The sequence below is a fragment of the Neovison vison genome, chromosome 13, assembly GCF_020171115.1.
Source record: "Neovison vison isolate M4711 chromosome 13, ASM_NN_V1, whole genome shotgun sequence".
NCBI classification, from domain to species: Eukaryota; Metazoa; Chordata; class Mammalia; order Carnivora; family Mustelidae; genus Neogale; species Neogale vison.
This window is the reverse complement of record NC_058103.1, coordinates 125334590-125353129: the sequence shown is the minus strand read 5'-3', so window position 1 is coordinate 125353129 and position 18540 is coordinate 125334590. Positions and strand designations below refer to the sequence as shown.

Sequence of the window (18540 nt, the reverse complement as noted above, 5' to 3'; positions counted from 1 at the left end):
GCTTTTATAATAAACGTGTTGAATGGCAATCTGATTTGATCACTTTTTTCTTCTGTTGAAATCTTTAGTTACTTTTGAAACTGTTGACGATTAAATCTTGTTTTCAAAATTGTCTACTAATATAACATGTCTGCCCCTTTTTGGAATACGGAATATTTTGCTTAATTTTCCTCAATTGCATTTTACAGATCACCAGGAGAACCTCAGTCTGACGACATCGAAGCTAGCCGAATGTAAGTGTAACTTGGTTGTGGCTGTGGTGTCTTCTGAGTTACCCTAGATTGCTTTAAAGGTATTAAATTATTTGAAAATAATTTCTAGTTATAAAAGAGTAATATATTAAAAAATAAATTGGGAGAGAAGAGTGTACCTATTTTTCCTACCAAATAAATACCTCTCAACTTTGGTACTGTGTCACCAGATTTCTACTTTTAGATAGATAGTTGTAGACTCCTGGATTGTAATGTGTTTTTGGTTACCTAGCAGTTGTGGGGAAATAGGGGAAGGAGTTCGGGTTAACAATCATTTATTAAACACTCCTTATTCAGCTGGTGATATGTTGTGGATACAAAGATGTGTAATAATTAGTTCCTAACCAGCAGAATTTTATAGTCTACTCAGTTTGAAAGAAGCAAATCTTTAGTCCTTGTGGTAGAAGGATACCATTATGCAACAGGAACATAAAGGATTAAAGGAGTACTGGTTACCTAGGTATACAGTAGGAACCTAATCCATGTGGTAGTGGAGTAGGTACCAGGGTAGGCCAAATTACATCTTGAAGTGTAACTGGGAATTAGGTAGCAGAAACCATTGGCAGGGTTATTCAAAGCAGAAGTGTGGGTGAAGTTATATAGCAGCATAGTGAGCATAGGGAACAGTAGGCAGTTGAAGATTTTTGCATCATAAACTGAAAGGCCCCAAAATGAGGAAGGTAAGACTTGATGGAAGGGCTAGAGCTTTGCCTGCTATGTAGAAGACCTAGGCCTATTTCCTAGGTATTTGGGAGTCAGTAAAGAATTTGCTAAGGAAAGGGTAGTAAACCTTGTTAGACATAAAATTTTAATAGTTTTGGCAGCAGAGAAACAGTATTGAAGAGAAGTGTGTGGTGGTAGGGTAACCAGGGCTTTAGCAGTTCAGTCAGTGAAAGCCTTAAAAAGACACTTGACATAATAGAAATTAAAGATAACATTCTCTCTGGCTGTAAGAAAAATATTTAGAAAGTGAAATAGATAAGACTTCAGAGTTGGTTATAAGAATTTAAGAAGTTTAAAGTAATGGGAAGGTAGTAATTATTGAAGTAAGGTTTTTGAGGTAGAAAGGGTTAGAATGAAGAATATAGGTATAGGGATTGCTCTTGAATAAGGGCAAAGACCCCATCTTGTTAAACTAGAAGGAGGTAAAGTTGGATATGTGATGTTAACTGTGTTTGTAGGTGAGAATGGGGAAGACAGGGTCATTTTTACCTGAAGTATTTTCTCAGTAAATTTGTTTAGGTCTGCTACACCACTGTTTCTGTCTCCTCTGAGATGATACTAGATACTTCTTATAAAGGAGGTTCAATTGTTGAGTAAGTTTAGAAACTAGTTAAACAGATTTCTTTACTGAAAATAATGGAAATATACTTTAAAGTGCTGTTATACATTGTGAATCTCCAGGAAGCAATTTTAAGAAGTATTTCTCAAATTTGTGTGTCTATGTAACCTTTTGTTCCCCCAAACTTTTTTTTCGGTAAAATACATGAAACAAAGTTGACCAACTTTATTTTTTAAGATTTTTTATTTATTTATTTATTAATTTATTTGACAGAGAGAGAGAGAGATCACAAGTAGGCAGAGAGGCAGGCAGGCAGAGAGAGAGAGGGGGAAGCAGGCTCTCCGCTGAGCAGAGAGCCCGATGTGGGGCTCGATTCCAGGACCCTGAGATCATGACCTGAGCCGAAGGCAGCGGCTTAACTCACTGAGCCACCCAGTTGCCCCCCAACTTTATTTTTAACTGTGTAATTCTCTTACGTTCATGCTGTTGTGCAACCACTGCCACCATCATCTCTAACAACTCTTCATTGTGTAATACTGACACTATATCCTTTAAACAATAACTCCCAATACGCCCTTCTCCCCATCCTCTGGTAACCATCATTCTACTTCCTAGGCCTATGATTTTGACCGTTATATCTCATGCACCTGGAATCATTTTTATCTGTCTTTTTGTGATGGCTTATTTCACCTAGCCTAATTTCCTCAAGTTCACCCACATTGTTGCATGTCAGAATTTTCTTCCTTTTTATTGCTAAATAATACTCTGTGTGTGTGTGTGTGTGTGTGTGTGTGTGTGTGTATGGCATTGTGTTTATCCTTTCACCCATTGATGGACACTTGGGTTACTTTCATGTTTTTGCAGTCATGAATAATGCTCCCATGAACATGGGTGTACCCTTTGAGACCCTGCTTTCATTTCTTTGGGTATATACCCACAAGTGGGATTGCTGGATCATGTGGTGATTCTTTTTTTAATTTTTTGAGGAACTTCTATACTATTTTCTATAGTGACTGTACCATTTTATGTTCCAACCAAGGGTTATAATTTTTCCACATTTTTGTCAGTACTTTTAATCATCTGTTTTTGATAGTTGCCATCCTAATGAAGTTATTTTTTAATTGTAGCTTTGTGGCCATGTAACTTCTTAAGAAATATGTTTTAATAGTATTTGTGGAACACAGAGTTTGATTAGGGAACTTGAGGAACCTGTGAAAATTTGGAAGAGTGTGGGGGAAATGAGTGAAGTAGAAGACCACGTAATATTGACTCTCATATGCTACTGAGTGGCCATTTGAAGATACTCGGAATTTCAAGACTTTTCTTTAATAGCCAGAAAAGAGGCATGGAATTTTAAGGTTGGGTGCTAGCAAAACAGATAGAATAACTAATGGCATGTGTGTAGATTGTTAACACTGAAGTAGTTGAATTTATGTCATTGGTGATGGCCATAATGGGTAAGTTATAAAAAGCCAAATAAGTCAAATAAATAGTTCAGTGTAAATGAAATTTTTTAGAACGACGTAGATGATGATGATCAAGGGTTGGGTGTTCAATATGCCTTTGGTAGTGACTGGCTGACATAGAGAGGAGGTGAAACTTTTTGAAGAAAGTCAAGTATTTTGGGCGTGAGGGGAGCTCAAGTGTTGGGATAGATCATGAACATAGACATTGCAGTCAGCATGACCGTGATGTAACTGGGGGCAAAATGGAGCCTTTAGTGTAATGGGTATAAATTACCAGAAGAGAGGGTAAAGGTATTAGGTAGATAACATGACTTCCGATGTGTAAGTTGTGTTTGTGTTATTTTTTATTTTGTTTAGATGGACATTGTTTCAAATGCAAGGAATTAGAAGAGGAATAGTGGACTTAGTTTTAGTTGTCTATGAAAAAGTTCACAGAAAAGGGAAACAAGATAAGCAGTGTCTTTTGGAGTAATCCAGACTTTAGTGAAAGCTAAGAGGTTGGGAATTACATAAAACAGTTGAAGATTAGGGACAACCTGTATTATAAGTGTTTTTCTAAAGATCTTAGTAGAGTTAAGTTGGTGGGACAAATCAGTAGTAAAGAATAGGAAAGGGTAGGTGAAGCTTGGTACTCGTAGTAAAAATCAAGGATAGCAAGAATCTGAGGCATGATAGGATATTGTCACAAGATTCCAGATGAAGCTCTGGTATTAAGTTCTGGTTGAGTTCAGCAAAAAACTTGACCATGTTAAGGTAGAATAGCAGGAAATTAGACTTACCACAGTGTCTTGATAACGGTGTGTAACGTTCCAGACATAATCTCTGTATTATAGCTCTAAGTCTTCATGTCTGCCCCCATTTCTCAAATTCCTATACCTGTGGAAACCATACCAGGCAGTAGTTTCTAGGTGAATAGGTCAGTGTTTATTCTACCAGAATTTTGTGAGTCTTGATTTACAGAATAGATAATGAAGGATTCTTGGTTTTACCTATGAATTAGTTATGATTTTTGATTAATGGCAACATCTTATATTTATTGAAGTATGATGTTTTGGGCACTTGGGAGACACGTTTGCATTTGGCATGTTTTAACTAGGGAGCATCTTGGGTGAATTTTAAAGGGTAATTATATAAAATTAAAGACTATATGTATTTGTCTTTAGAAATTCTTAGTGTTGTCTATTCTCTAGGGTGCAGAAAAACAGTAAAAATTTTCAACATTTGTATGCCATTCTATAGTCTAACCTAGAAATAGAACTAACGCAATAATCCAGATCTTTTTTTTTTTTTAAAGATTTTATGTATTTGACAGAGATCACAAGAAGACAGAGAGGCAGGCAGAGAGAGAGGAAGGGAAGCTGACTCCCTGCTGGACAGAGAGCCCAATGTGGGGCTCGATCCCAGGACTCTGGGATTATGACCTGAGCCAAAGGCAGAGGCTTTAACCCACTGAGCCACCCAGGCACCCCAATCCAGATCTTTTTATTGTGTGTATATTCTCTCTGTATGGTTTAAACTTCTATATTAGTGACATCTTTTTGCACATATTAATTTAGATTCTTTAATTTTTTAAAATGATTTCAAAGGAGTTTCTAATAACTTCAGATTTCTTATCCTTTGGTATTTACTCTCCACGCCTGTATTTAATGCTTAGGTTGTTTTCCGGTGTATAACAAAGACAGTAAATTGAACAAGGGTAGAAGTATCAATTGACTTAGGGTTCAGTATATGTCAAGGCTGTTTAAATAAATACTTAGTTTTCTATAAATGTTGGTATGACCTAAGACCCAGACTCTAGGTAAGAGCATTATCAGCTCTCATATTTTTACCTCCAACTCCGACTTACCTTCTAAATTGTACACTCATATATCCAATAATTGAATGTCTGATTTTCAAACTTAACAAGTCCAAAATAGCTCTTCATTTTTATCCTCTCAAATCTACTTGTCTTGTTATTTTGCCATCTTAGTTGGTAGCAACTCTTTTTTTTCTTCCAGTTTATCCAAAACTTTAGAAGCGTCTTGATTTCTATTCGTCTCACTCAAATTATCAGCAGGTCATGTTGACTCCACCTTGAAAATACCATAATTCAACCCCTTGTCTTTTTATATTATTTCCACCTCTGTCACTCTTATTAAAGCCATCAGCTCTTGTCAGAATGCAGTTGTTTTGCAGCAGTCTTGCTGCTTCCATCCTTGCTCCTTTCACTGTATTTTCTATGTAGCTGCCAGAGTGATTTTTTAAAAAGATGTATTTATTTATTCTAGAGAAGGAGAGAGGACCTGAGTGGGAGAGGCAGAGGGAGAGAGAATCTGAAGCAGACTCCATGCTGAGCGTGGGAGCCTCACACAGGGCTCTATCCCACAACCCTGTGATCATGACCTGAGCAGAAACCAAGAGTTGGTTGCTTAAGTGACTGCACCACGTAGTCCTCCCCACAGTGAACTTTTTAAAACTAAAGTTAGACCATGTTATATATGCTCAAAACCTTGCAAGGGCTTCCCATCTTAGAATAAAATCTGAGGATCTGCAAGGCCCTGGATGAGCTTCCTTGCTTTTGTGTGGCCTTTCCATTTCTCTTTCTCATCTTTGCACTGGCTTTATGTCTTGTCCTTATGCTTTCGTGTTCTTAAAACTTGTGCCGTTTGTTTGTGACCCTTCTCTGATATCCACATGGCTTCCTTTTCGTTGCCTCAGAGCGCTCTGCTTAAATGATGCCTTATCAGAGAGGCCTTCGTTGACCAGCTTTATCCAAGAATGGTCGTGTTCTGTGTTCTCTATTAGCCTTACCCTGTTAGATTTATCATCATGGGATTTAATGTCACTTGACTTGTTGCATATTGATTTCTTTGTTGTCAGGTTCGTTTAATTCTAGGGTGGAAGTCTAATGAGAGTGCCTGGTCTACAATAGGTAATAAATACTTAATATATGAAAGTGAAATTACTAAATTAATGCAAAATGTTTATTTCTGCCTTTTTAATTCCCTTATAGAAATGTAGGAAGAATTTTCTGACATCAGTTTATGTGTAAATAAGTAATAAATATGTAAACAGCCCATAGAACTTGTGTAGTAGCACCTGATTTTCAGTTGTGGAAGTTTCTTTTGATATATCTTCAAGTTCAGAGTTTCTTTCTTTAGTTTCTAGTTTATTATTAAGCTCATCAAAGATTTCTGTTACAGTGTTCTGTTACAGTTGTTACAGAACTCCAGCTTTTTTGGTTTGGGTCTTTGGTTTTTCTTTGCTTACATTGTTCAGCTGTTCTTTCATGCTGTTTATCTATTAGATCCTTTCATATCAATCACAGGTGTTTTAAGTTTTTGGTGTAATAATTCCAACATCTCTGCTATATTTAGTTCTCATGCTTGCTATCTTTACAGACAGTGGGTTTTTTTTTTGCCTAAAGGCAGAATTAGGCCTCATAGTTTTTCTTGATAGCTGGTATGACTTCCCAGGTAAAAAGAATTGCTATAAGTAAGCCTTTAGTAATATGGTGGTGAGGTATAGGGGAAAGGAAGCATTCTATAGTCCTGTTTCAGTCTCAGTCTTCTGGTGAGCCTGCCTGTGTCTCAGGATTGTGAACTTCACAAATATTTCTCATTTTTTTTTTTTTTCCCTCCTCTCTTAAGTGGGCAGGATGACTAGAGTGGGCTAGAATTGAATGTTTCTCTTACACAGGTCAGCTAGGGTCTGAGAATACCTGACAGATTAGGCTTGGGTTAACTAGTTTCTTCTGAAGCCAGGCCTTAAGCGCTCTGGTGTATCTCTTAACGGTTCCTTTTTCACTCCTCTGCTAGAAGCATGAGGGGATTTTTCTCCAACATTTGCTCTGAGAATGTGGTCGAGCTTCTTGATGTAAATAGCACAAAATTCAGGGGGATTTGCTGGGACTAGGCCCCCTAGAGTTTTTAACAGTTAAGACTTTTCTGTGCTGAACCTGCAGAAATTTGTGCATGAAGTTTAGGTTTTCCTGTCCCATCACAGGTTCCTCTGGCAGTTTCCTGCTCTCTGCTTCAGTAAGCCATGACTCCCTGTATTTGCCTTTCTCTCTAGTCTTTGGAGCAACAGTCTGTTCTGTATTCTTGTCTCTCTCAATAGAAGAAAATTTATTCATTTTTTAGTCTGTTCAGCTTTTTATCTGTTACTAGATTGGAGTAGCAGCTTCCTAGCTCTTCTGTGTGTAACTGAGAAGTCAGAAATTGAGATACAGCTTGGATGCTTTTATTTTCTGTATGAAATGGGAGGAAAATATTTCTGTATGACTGCCACTTGAGGTATACTTAGTATGTATAATAGTGTTTATGGATTAAATAACATCTTGAAGTACATTCTGAAGTAAAAGATACAAATTTCTTGAATCGAATGGAGATCTTTTTTCATGATCCTTTCATAGACTCTAATGTCTTGTTCTTTGCATATTTTTTTTATACTTCTGATATACTTATGAAACCAGGGAGGTTTTTTAAAAAAATACTTACTTTTGTTCCACTTTGTTTTAAATTCCAGTATAATTAACATACAGTGTTAGGTCAGTTTCAGATGCAGTATAGTGATTTCAGTAGTTCTTCGCATTATTTAGTGCTCATCACAGTAAATATATGCTTATAATCCTCTTTACCTGTTTCTTCTCTCTCCCCCTTCTTGGTTACCATCCCTTCTGGTAACCATCAGTTTGCATCTCTGTAGTTAAGAGTCTGTTTCTTGGTTTATGTCTTTCTTTGTTTCGTTTTCTTAAATTGTGCATATGAGTGAAATCGTACAATGTTTGTTTCTCTCTGACTGACTTACTGCACTTAGCATTATACCCTTTAGATCCATCCATGTTGTTGCACATGGCAAGATTTCATTTTTTTATGGCTGATACTCCATTGTGTGTGTGTGTGTGTGTGTAGATACTAGATGTATAGATACACACACTCCACATCTTTATCCATTCATCTGTTGATAGACACTTGATTGCTTCCATATCCTGGCTATTGTAAATAATGCTGTAGTAAACGTAGGGTGCAAATATCTTTCTGAATTAATGTTAAATACCCAGTAGTGGAATTACTGTATCATATGATAATCCTATTTTAAATTTTCTGAGGAAACTCCATACTGTTTTCCATGAGTGGTTGCACAGTTTGCATTCCAACCAACAGTGCACAAGGGTTCCTTATTCTGAAACTGGGAGGCGTTACGGTTAAATACTATAAAAAGGTAGGGTTAATTGACACTGTTACCTAGATAATATCAGAAGAGAAATTGAAGGATTTTTATTAAAGTTTCATGATTTGCTAGGTTCTGAAAATATAACTGTAAAGAAGTTATTTGGTCGTGTCTCAGAGAGCTTACCATTTAAATAATAGGCAGTTATAATGAGGTGTGCTGAGAGTAGGTACAGGTTGCTGTGGGAGCAGAGAAGGGATATGTAATCATCTAGGAAACGATATCTAAGCTGAGTCTTTGAGAATAACTTGATATAAACAGAGATCATAGTATTCTAGGCAAGAAGAAAACTTTTGAGACCTGGAGCCAATGAAGACAGCAGGAACACATCCTTTGAACTGTAGAAGTTCAGTATCGCTGCAATGTAGATTTAGGAGATGGGGGAAGGGTGCCAAAAAAATAAATGTAGCTGGAAGAGAAAGCCTTGATCAGATAGTGAAAGGCCTGGACACTACTGAAAAGTCCTGGGTTTTCTGATAGATGTAGGAGGTAGTGAAAAATGTCAGGCATAGAAGTCACCTGAGTCCTAGTCTGTTTACTTTTCTACCAAATGAAGCATCATATAAGCTTATATACATTCTCTTTTATCTTTTTTTTTTTTTTTTTGAGGATGGGCGATGGGGAGAGGGAGATAATCTTAAGCAGGCTTCACACCCAGTGTGGAGCCTGCAGGCTGGATCTCACAACCCTGAGATCATGACTTGAGTTGAGATAAAGAGTCAGACGCTTAACCAACTGAGTTACTGGGGCAACCCTATACGTTCTTATTTAAATAGAGGGTATCAAGCTTCTTTTTCCTGGTAGAGATGGATGAGTAGATGGACTGCATCTGGCTGAGTCTTCTCAAAAAGTACAATGAGCAAAACCTGGCCATTTTTGTTGAAATACTCTAATAAAAGGGTTTTTAGAATCAATGTGAAGTATGCATTTTATTTATTATATCTTAATGTGTCTGTAAAAAGGTTTTAGGAAACATTAATGGAAATGGTGTACTTTTATTATATAGAACTTACTAGCTATAAATGGGATTCGAAGCTAAAAGAGGTCAATGAAAAGAAAAAGAATGCCATTACCCCTAAGTTATTTAAAAGCAGGACTTTCTGATTTACTAGGTCCTTTTTTGGCTTCTCCATTCTCTTTCTTAGGATAATTATTAGTATTAAAGGATAAACATAACAAAAACCATTCACCGTAGGCTAATGAATGTTCATGGTTTTTGTTATTTCAGTTATTTCAGTTGTAGTACTACCTTCTACCCAGTTACCAACAACAGAAACCTAGGCATTTAGCTCTTTCCACACTTTTTGGCCCTACAAACAACATCTTTTAAATATTACCTTGCAGTAGTTTTCTTCTGTCCATTCCTGCTGCGACTACTTCTTTCTCTGGTCTTTTACGGTAGTCATCACCTAACTAGATTGCCTGTTTCCACTTTTGCCAGCTTTGGTTCCAGTTTACAAAATGTAGTTAATCATAAAAGCAGATTTGACTTAGTCACTTACTTTCTTAAATCCTTTTGTGACTTGTATTGCAGGTGTTCGTATTCAATGGTTTATGAATGGTATATGAATCTTCTAAACTTTTGCAAGGTGGAGTACATGTGCATTTTATGGGGAGAAAGTCGTCTTTATTGATTACTCCTCTGCTGACTAAAATCAGAATTCCTTATTTCTTACAGAGTAAGAATGTGGCTCCTCCCTGCCATTTCATATTTTTGAGTCCTTTTTTTGAACTTTTATACTGTTGAACCTAAGTTATCATAAGCTGTTCTCAGGCCCCTGCCTTTACTCCCTCATTTCCTTACCAGAAACATTCTATTTTTTTGTGTGTCATCAGCTGCTAGTCATCCTTATCTTGGCTAAGTTGCCTTTCTTTAAATTGCCATACCTCTATATTTCCTATGTTATTAAAGTCATCTGGCTTTTACCTCCTTAAACAGTAAGTTTCTTAAAGAAAGCGCCCATATGAAGGTAATCAGAGGACCTGGAATAGTATTAGATTCTCAATCAGAGTTTGAACTATACTGAAGGAGACATTTGGAAGCCATCAGGTATTACCTTGAAAGAAGATGAAACAGCCCAGAGAGAATTTAAAAGAGAAAGTCTCTCATGGCTGGTCCCTGGAGAGTATAAACATTTCCAGATTAGAAAGGGAAATCTGAAGAACAACCAGAGAGAAAGGAGGAAATCAGGAAATGGTGTCCGGAAAGCACACAGTAAATTTCCAGAAGGTCTACATTTCTCAGCAAGGTTAAACAAAATAAGGAGTGAAAAGTGATGATTCGGCGCGCTTGGGTGGCTCAGTGGATTGAGCCGCTGCCTTTGGCTCAGGTCATGATCTCGGGGTCCTGGGATCGAGCCCCACATCAGGCTCTCTGCTCGGCGGGGAGCCTGCTTCCCCCTCTCTCTCTGCCTACTTGTGATCTCTCTCTTTGTCAAATAAATAAATAAAATCTTCAAAAAAAAAAAAAAAGTGATGACTCAGCAAGAATGGTTTCTGCATCACTAGATAGAGAGGCTAGGTTATAGATGCAGCAAGCCTTGACCTGTTTGTTTCCCACACAGTGTTATCTTGTTCTCCACTGATGCTTCTGGACTATTGTTATTCTCTCAGCATGAAAATTCCTGCTCCTTTAAAGCTACAATGTGTATATCTCCTCTGTCTTTATTATTTGGTGACCTCCTAGTCACTTCACAGCCTTTGAGGAACTCATACTTTAATCCCAGGTCCCTGAAGTCTTTGTTTATATGCTTAACTTGGAACTCTCTAGCATCTTATTTCCCCAACCATTTTATCTTCAAAAATCTTGACCTCTGCTTTGCTGCATCTTCCTATTCCCTTGGGCATGCTAATGTTTATTGTTAAATGTTAATTAAAACGCCCATTTCAGGTTGTTGTCTTTTTATGCTTTCTTTCTTACTTTCTCTCATCCCATTTGTTTTTCCTTATCTTTGAGTTATAGCCTTCTGGTTCTTCTGCTTCCTGGCATAGAATGTTCAGACCCAGGAGATTGAATAGATCATATTCTGTATGTTCCCTTTTCACTCTGTTGGTTATTTCCTTTGCTGTACAGAAGTTAAATTCATTGTAGTCCTGTTTGTCTATTTTTTGCTTTTATTGTGTATGCTTTTGGTGTTATATTGAAGAATGTATTGCCAAATCCAGTATCATGAAGCTGTTTCTCTGCGTTTATTTTGGGAGTTTTATAATGTCAGGTTTTATGTTTAGGTCTTTAATCCATTTTGAGTTAACTTTTTTTTTTTCATGTAGTATGGGATGTAAGGGTCCAACTTTATTCTTTTGCATATGGATCTCCATTTGTGGGAGAGACTCTCCTTTTCCCATTGTATAGCTTTGGCACCTGTGACAAAGCTCATTTAACTATATATTATGTAAGGGTTTATTTCTTGCTTCTCTGATGTGTTCCATTGGTCTGTGTGTCTTTATCTTTATGCCAGTACCATACTGTTTTGATTTCTGTAGCTTTGTAAGATGTTTTGAAATCAAGAAGTATGAAATCGGCTTTTTTTTTTTTTAACCTCAAGATTGTTTTTGCTCTTTGGGTTCCATTGAGATTCCATATCCAGGAATTTTAGATCTTTTTATTATTAAAAAATGCTGTTGAGATTTCAGAGGAATTAAATTGAATATGTAGATTGCTTTGGGTAGTATGGACATTTTAATAGTATCAAATTTTACAGTCCATGAACATAGGATCCTTTACATTCGTGTCTTTAGTTTCTTTCAGCAGTATTTTGTAGTTCTCATCGTACAGTAGTCTCCCCTTATTTGTGGTTTCAGTTACCCATAGTCAGCTGCGGTCTGGAAGCAGATGATTCTTCTTAAAATACTATCAGAATAGTAGCCTAACACTACATCACAATGCTTATGTCATTCATCTCACTTCATTTCGTCGTGTAGGTTATTTTACCATTTTCACATCATTACAGGAAGAAAGGGGAGTATAATAAGATATTTGTAGAGAGAGACAGACCACATTCATGTAACTTTTATTATATTGTTGTAATTGTTCTATTTCATTATTATTACTGTTAGTCTCTTAACCATGGCTAATTTATAAATTAAATTTTATCATAAGTAAGTATGTACAGGAAAAGAAACATACATAGGGTTTGGCACTCTTGTGGTTTCAGGCATTCATCAGGGCCTTGGAATGTATCCCCCAATGGATAAGGAGGACTGTAATACAAATCTTCCACCTCTTGGGTTAAATTTATTAGTAAAGTATTTTATTCTCTTTGATGCTGTTGTAAATGAAAATATTTTTTAAATTTCCTTTTGTTCATTATTTAGAGAAGCACAGCTGGTTTTTGCATTGGTTGACTTTTGTATCTTACAGTTTTACTAAATTTGGTTTATTAGTTCTAATAGGTTTTTTTTTGTGGGGTCTTTAGGATTTTCTACATATAAGATCATGTCATCCACGAGCAGAGATAATTTTGTTTCTTCCTTTCCAGCGTGGATGCCTTTATTTATTTTTCTTGCCTGATTGCTCTGGCTAGGATTTCCAGTAGTGTTTTAAAAAGGGTTGGTGAGAGCTGGCATCCCTGCCTATAGTTCTGATTTTAGAAGGAAAGCTTTCAGTTTTAAACCATTAGGTGTAATCTTAGTTTTTATATATGGCATTTATTATGTTGAGGCAATTTCCTTCCTTGTCTAGTAATGTTTAGGAATTATTACTATGTTAAAAGTGTTTATTATAGTAAAAATACTGATTTATAATTAAAATTTTTCCCTGAAAATTATATTTTGTTCTCTAGTAAGTGGTTTATTGGTTGGATGTGGTAATAATGACTTCACAATCATAGATTCAGTCTTGAAATAATCTAATATTTTGTGCAATTCCATTTTAACAGACCCAACTTGAAACCTACCATAACTGTGTCACGGATGTCTTATGTCATCCATTTCTAAGAGGTGTAGTATATTTAGAATACCATTGTTCACTCTTCCAAAATTTTTATGTTAAACGCAACTTTGAGGGAGGGGATGGAATGTTTACAAAGGCAACATCCCAGAAGGAGCAAAGAGATAAACTTACTTTGAGAAACCACTTGGTAAGTGGTTGTTAGCTTTGCAGACATTATATAAGCCTTTTATCTTTGGCTTCTTATCTCCTCACATCTTTATTTAACTTCATATTCAATTAAAGTCACTCTGCTCTGACTGTTTTTTATTTAATCCTTGCCTTTTTAATTATTCTGTACCTTATTTATTTTTTTTTAAGATTTTATTTATTTATTTGACAGAAATCACAAGTAGGCAGAGAGGCAAGCAGAGTGGGGGCGGGGGGAAGCAGGCTCCCTGCTGAACAGAGAGCCTGATCCAGGAACCCTGGGATCATGACCTGAGCCGAAGGCAGAGGCTTAACCCACTGAACCACCCAGGCACCCCACATTAATTTTTATGATGCGTGTCACAGTTACTATTTCTTTAATGTTCTGTCATTTTTGGCTTTAACTCTAATTTCAATCTTGTTTGCTCGTTGTTCACTAACACATCTTCACTTTAGGGCAATAGCAATTTTTTTTTTTTTTTAAAGATTTTATTTATTTATTTGACAGAGAGAGATTACAAGTAGGCAGAGAGGCAGGCAGAGAGAGAGAGGAGGAAGCAGGCTCCCTGCTGAGCAGAGAGCCCGATGCGGGACTCGATCCCAGGACCTTGAGATCATGACCTGAGCCGAAGGCAGCGGCCCAACCCACTGAGCAACCCAGGCACCTGGGCAATAGCAATTTTTGTGGCTTCATCTTCATTCTTACATTCATTACGTATTTTCTGACTGTTAAGTTTAAGATCTATTTGCAACTTTCATCTTTTACATTGTTGGCAGCCATTTCAGTGGTTCTAACTCCAATGGCTTGCCATTGGTATAGGAATATTTAACATACTTTCCTAGTATTTGTCTCCATGAAGGTAAATTAAGTTGCTATGCATAGTTACTGCCAGCTTATTAATTTTATTTGTATTAGTATTGTAGGCATTTTTTTTGTTTTGTTTGTTGAATACTGGATTGATTCAAAAATTAGATTTAAAGTCAGAAAACACAGTATTAGTGCCGTTGATAACATGTTGATTTTCCTTTTTCATCCACCAGTGGCTGAAACCATTTCTTTTGGCTCTTGACTGCTCTGAAAAGTTATAGTATGGTGACAGTATTTTCTCCCTGTATTTTATTTTGAAAAATGAACAAACATGCAGCAAAGTTAAAAGGTTTTTGCAATTGACAAAATAAGCTTATCTAGATTTTACTAATAATGTATTATCACATATCCTTTTGTCTATCAGTGTATTATTCCATCTCCTCCCCCCCCCCATGCATTTCAAATTGCTGACGTCAGTGTCCTTCCCTCTCAGGTGAAACTATTTTTTAAAGATTTCTGTCAACTTTTCTAGAGTAACTTTGGCCTACCACATGTAATTTTATTTGTAGAACTGTCTAACAAATTGAGCCTTACAAATAAAATAAGTAAATAGAAAGTGTTGTCTGTTTTAAGTGCATATTTTCACTTGTCTACTTTAACTTGAGAGCTTTCTCACTGGACTATCTCACATGCCCTCCCATCATTATTGACTCAATAAGAAAAGTATGAGACGTGAGGAAATTATAGCAAGTAAGCCATATTTTTAACTTTTTGAGGAACCTCCATATTGTTTTCCACAGTGGCTGTGCCAGTTTGCATTCCCACCAGCAGTGCAAGAGGGGTTCCCCTTTCTCCACATTCTTGCTAACAACTTGTTCTTTGTGTTGATTTTAGTCATTCTGAAACAGGTGATGCCTTATTGTAGTTTTGATTTGTACTGCCATGATGGTGAGTAATGTTGAACATCTTTTCATCTGTCTGTTGGCCATATGGACGTCTTTGGAAATACCTGTTCATGTCTTCTGCCCATTTTCAAATTGGATTATTGTTTTTTGGGGGGGATGTTAAGTTCTTTATATATTTTGCCTACTAACCCTTTATCACATCTGTCACTTGCAAATATCTTCTCCCATTCTGTGGGTTGCCTTTTAGTTTTGTTGGTTATTTCCTTTTCTTTGCAGTTGTTTTTTATCTTGATGAAGTCCAGTAGTTCATTTTTGCTTTTGTTTCTTCTGTTGCCTCAAAGAGACGTATCTAGAAAGAAGTTGCTGTAGCCAGTGTCAAAGAGGTTACTGTGTATGTTCTTCTCTAGGATTTTTGTGGTTTAAGTTGCACTGCTAGGTATTTACCCAAAGAATACAAAAACACTAATTCAGAGGGATACATGCACTTCAGTGTTTATAGTAGCATTATCTATAATAGCCATATTATGAGAACAGCCCAAGTGTCCAATAACTGATGGATGGATAAAGAAGATTCGGTATATATACACAATAGAATGTTACTCAGCCATAAAAACAGAATAAAATCTTGCCGTTCGCAGCACCATGAATGGAGCTCGAGAGTGTTATGCTAAGGGAAATAAGTCAGAAAGACAGATACCATATAGTTTCACTGATAGGTGGAATTTAAGAAACAAAACCAACAAACATGAGGGGGAAAAGAGTGAAAAACCAAGAAACAGACTATAGAGAACAAACTATAGCACAACTATAGAGAACAAATTGAGAGGAGATGAGTGGGGAGATCAGTTAAATAGGTGATGGGAATTAAGGACTGTACTTGTCACAAGCACTGAGTGTTGTGTGGAAGTGTTGAATCACTGTATTGTACATCCAAAACTAATACATACTGTCTGTTAACTAACTGGAATTTAAATACAAACTTTCTATTTTTTTTTTTTTTTTTTTTCCTCTTCTCTTGTAATTTTGATTGAGTGGCAGATAAGGTGTCCCTAAAGGGATCTGGTTAGGGAAGGAGTCTCTTCATTTCTTTCCTTTTTTCTGTATTGTTTTGTTCTTTTTCTTTTTTTCTCTTGTTCTCCTTTTTCTTTCTTTTTCTCTGCTTTAATCATAGGTAGGGAAAAGTACACATTTTGCTATATTGATTTGCAGAGGAGAAAGTGAGCAGGCCATGTGCTTAGATGGAAATGTCACAGAAAGTAAAGAACACAGACTCTAAATTAAGAGATGGGAAATTTTTTCTGTAAAGGGCCAGGTGGGATTTATTTTAGGATTTGCAAACCATACAGTCTCTTCAAACTACTCAACTCTGCTGTTGTAATGCGAAAACAACCATAGACAATAATTAAATTAATGATCTTGGTTATGTTTTAATAAGAATTTTGGTCACTGAAATTTGATCTTCATATAATTTCTGCATATCACAAAATATTTTTTTCTGATTTTGTCAACCATTTAGAATTATGAAAACCATTTTTATCTTGGGGGCTGTAAAAACCAGCTGCAGGCTAGATTTGGCCCATAAGCTAAGATTTGGTGACTCCTACTCTATAGGGATTAACCCTGTACAACTTACTTATCTATAAAAATGTCATTTATCTACACATCCCCAGCATAGAGGCCTTCTATGTGCTCTAAATTAGATGGGGATACAGAATTGTACAGAGATAATTCAGGGTATCATTGGTTGAGTAAAGAAGAAAAAATGTTTAATATGATTGATTCTGCTGATAACGAAGTTCTGGCCTGGCCTCTTTTCAGTCCTGTCTCACCTGTGTAGCTTCTGTTTCTAGGTCTTGGGCAGAGAAGTGGACTGAATAGAGGGGCCTGCTTTCTTCTGTCTGGTATTAAATCTCCCCTTAGTGGTATTAAAACCCAGGTTTGAGTTAAGCCCGGGCTCAAATCTCTTAGTAGATTTGTAACTTGTTACATAACTGCTCTGAGCATCAGCACAATGATGGTTTATATAGCTAATTCATAAACTTAGATCTTAGTAATAATCATAACAATAGTAGCAGCGAACTCATTGTGGTGCTTACTAGATGCCAGGCAGTGTTCTTACTGTTCTATATACATTAACTCATTTAATTCTTTCACACCCATGATAATTGTTATGTGTACCATCACTTTAATGATGAGGAATCTGAGACACAGAAATGTTAAGTAACTCATTTACAGTTACATAGTTATAAGTGGCAGAGCCAACATGTAAAGTTGGGGAGCCTGACTTCAGAGTGCAAGCTCTTAACTGCTAGGGCTTATAGCCTTTCCGGTTCTCAAGAAATTACAGATACATTAACTTTACAGAATATTGTGGTATTTTTTCCTTAAAAATTTTGGTATACTTATGAAGTAGTGGGTATGCATAAATATGAGGTTCGAATTTTTAATTTTTCAGGGTTTTGCTTTTTTTTCGAGTACATATTATTTATGGGGATTTTTTTTTTTTCTATAGGAGTTTTTAGTACTGCTATTTTTAAGGATTATTTTGAAATCAGTCACTTTCTGTGAGACAATGTAGTGGAAATGACTTAGACTCCAGAGCCAAAAGACCCCTGACTCCTGTTCTTGTCCTGATTCTGCATTTTCCTTCATGTTATCTTGAGTACATGATTTTATTTCAGTTCTGTCTCCTTTGGCTGTGAACTGAAGGTAATCCTCATCATGGGATTCAAATGATATAACCTACGCCAGAGTGCATAGTATGTTACCAGACACTCATCAATCACTAGTACTGTGTTTCCCTATCTCTTATGTAGAATAACCTGAACTTTAGAACTGAAAGGTAGGAAAACTGAGGCTCAGAGAATTACTTGTTTAGGATCTTACAGGTTTTTAGAGGCAGAAGGAGCTGTCACGTAACTCAGATCTGCTGATTTCTCAGTCTTGTCCTATTTTTGCTGTTCATACTCCTTTATGGATTACACACAGAAGCATTAGGTAATATTACTGGGTTTTGGGGAGATTTTTCTTAGAGGACAAAACGTGCTATTCTTATTAAGAAAATAACTAGTATTTGGTATTTTGAATTTTAATAATTAATCATTAAAAACTCATACAGACAATTTAGTAAGCTTTGAGGCTATTCAAATCATGTATTTGTATATATATCAAACTAGTATTTGGTATTTTGAATTTTGATAATCATTAAAGTCATATGGACAATTTAGTAAGTCTTGAGGCTATTCAAGTCAAAATGCTAATACATTTTTCCATATTTTTTTAGACTTTTTAAGACATTACAATTTTAAGATTTTGATATATGTTCATAATTTTCCTACAAAGTAGAAATACATTCCATTTACATTTTCTTAGGGAAAGCTACTGTATTTCTGGAGAAGATGGTATTATTAATCTCCCATTCTTTAAATGATAAGCAACATATGGTATATATAAATCTTCTAGGTTCTGTATTTCTCTTTCTTTACATGTTGTTACTGTACTCTTTTGCATGGTGATATATCTGGAATAATCCTTAATTTT

General features: G+C 36.1%; 1 protein-coding gene across 4 annotated transcripts in view; it reads left to right on the top strand.

The window, feature by feature from the left end:
* UBE3A (ubiquitin protein ligase E3A) overlaps positions 1-18540 on the top strand; it is a 91947-nt gene that overhangs the window by 30217 nt on the left and 43190 nt on the right. For all 4 annotated transcript variants that reach the window (XM_044231996.1, XM_044231994.1, XM_044231993.1 and 1 more), the window contains one exon: positions 189-233. In XM_044231996.1, coding sequence (XP_044087931.1) covers positions 232-233 — 2 coding nt within the window. In that variant the 5' untranslated portion in view covers positions 189-231. The remainder of the gene's footprint in view (positions 1-188; positions 234-18540) is intronic.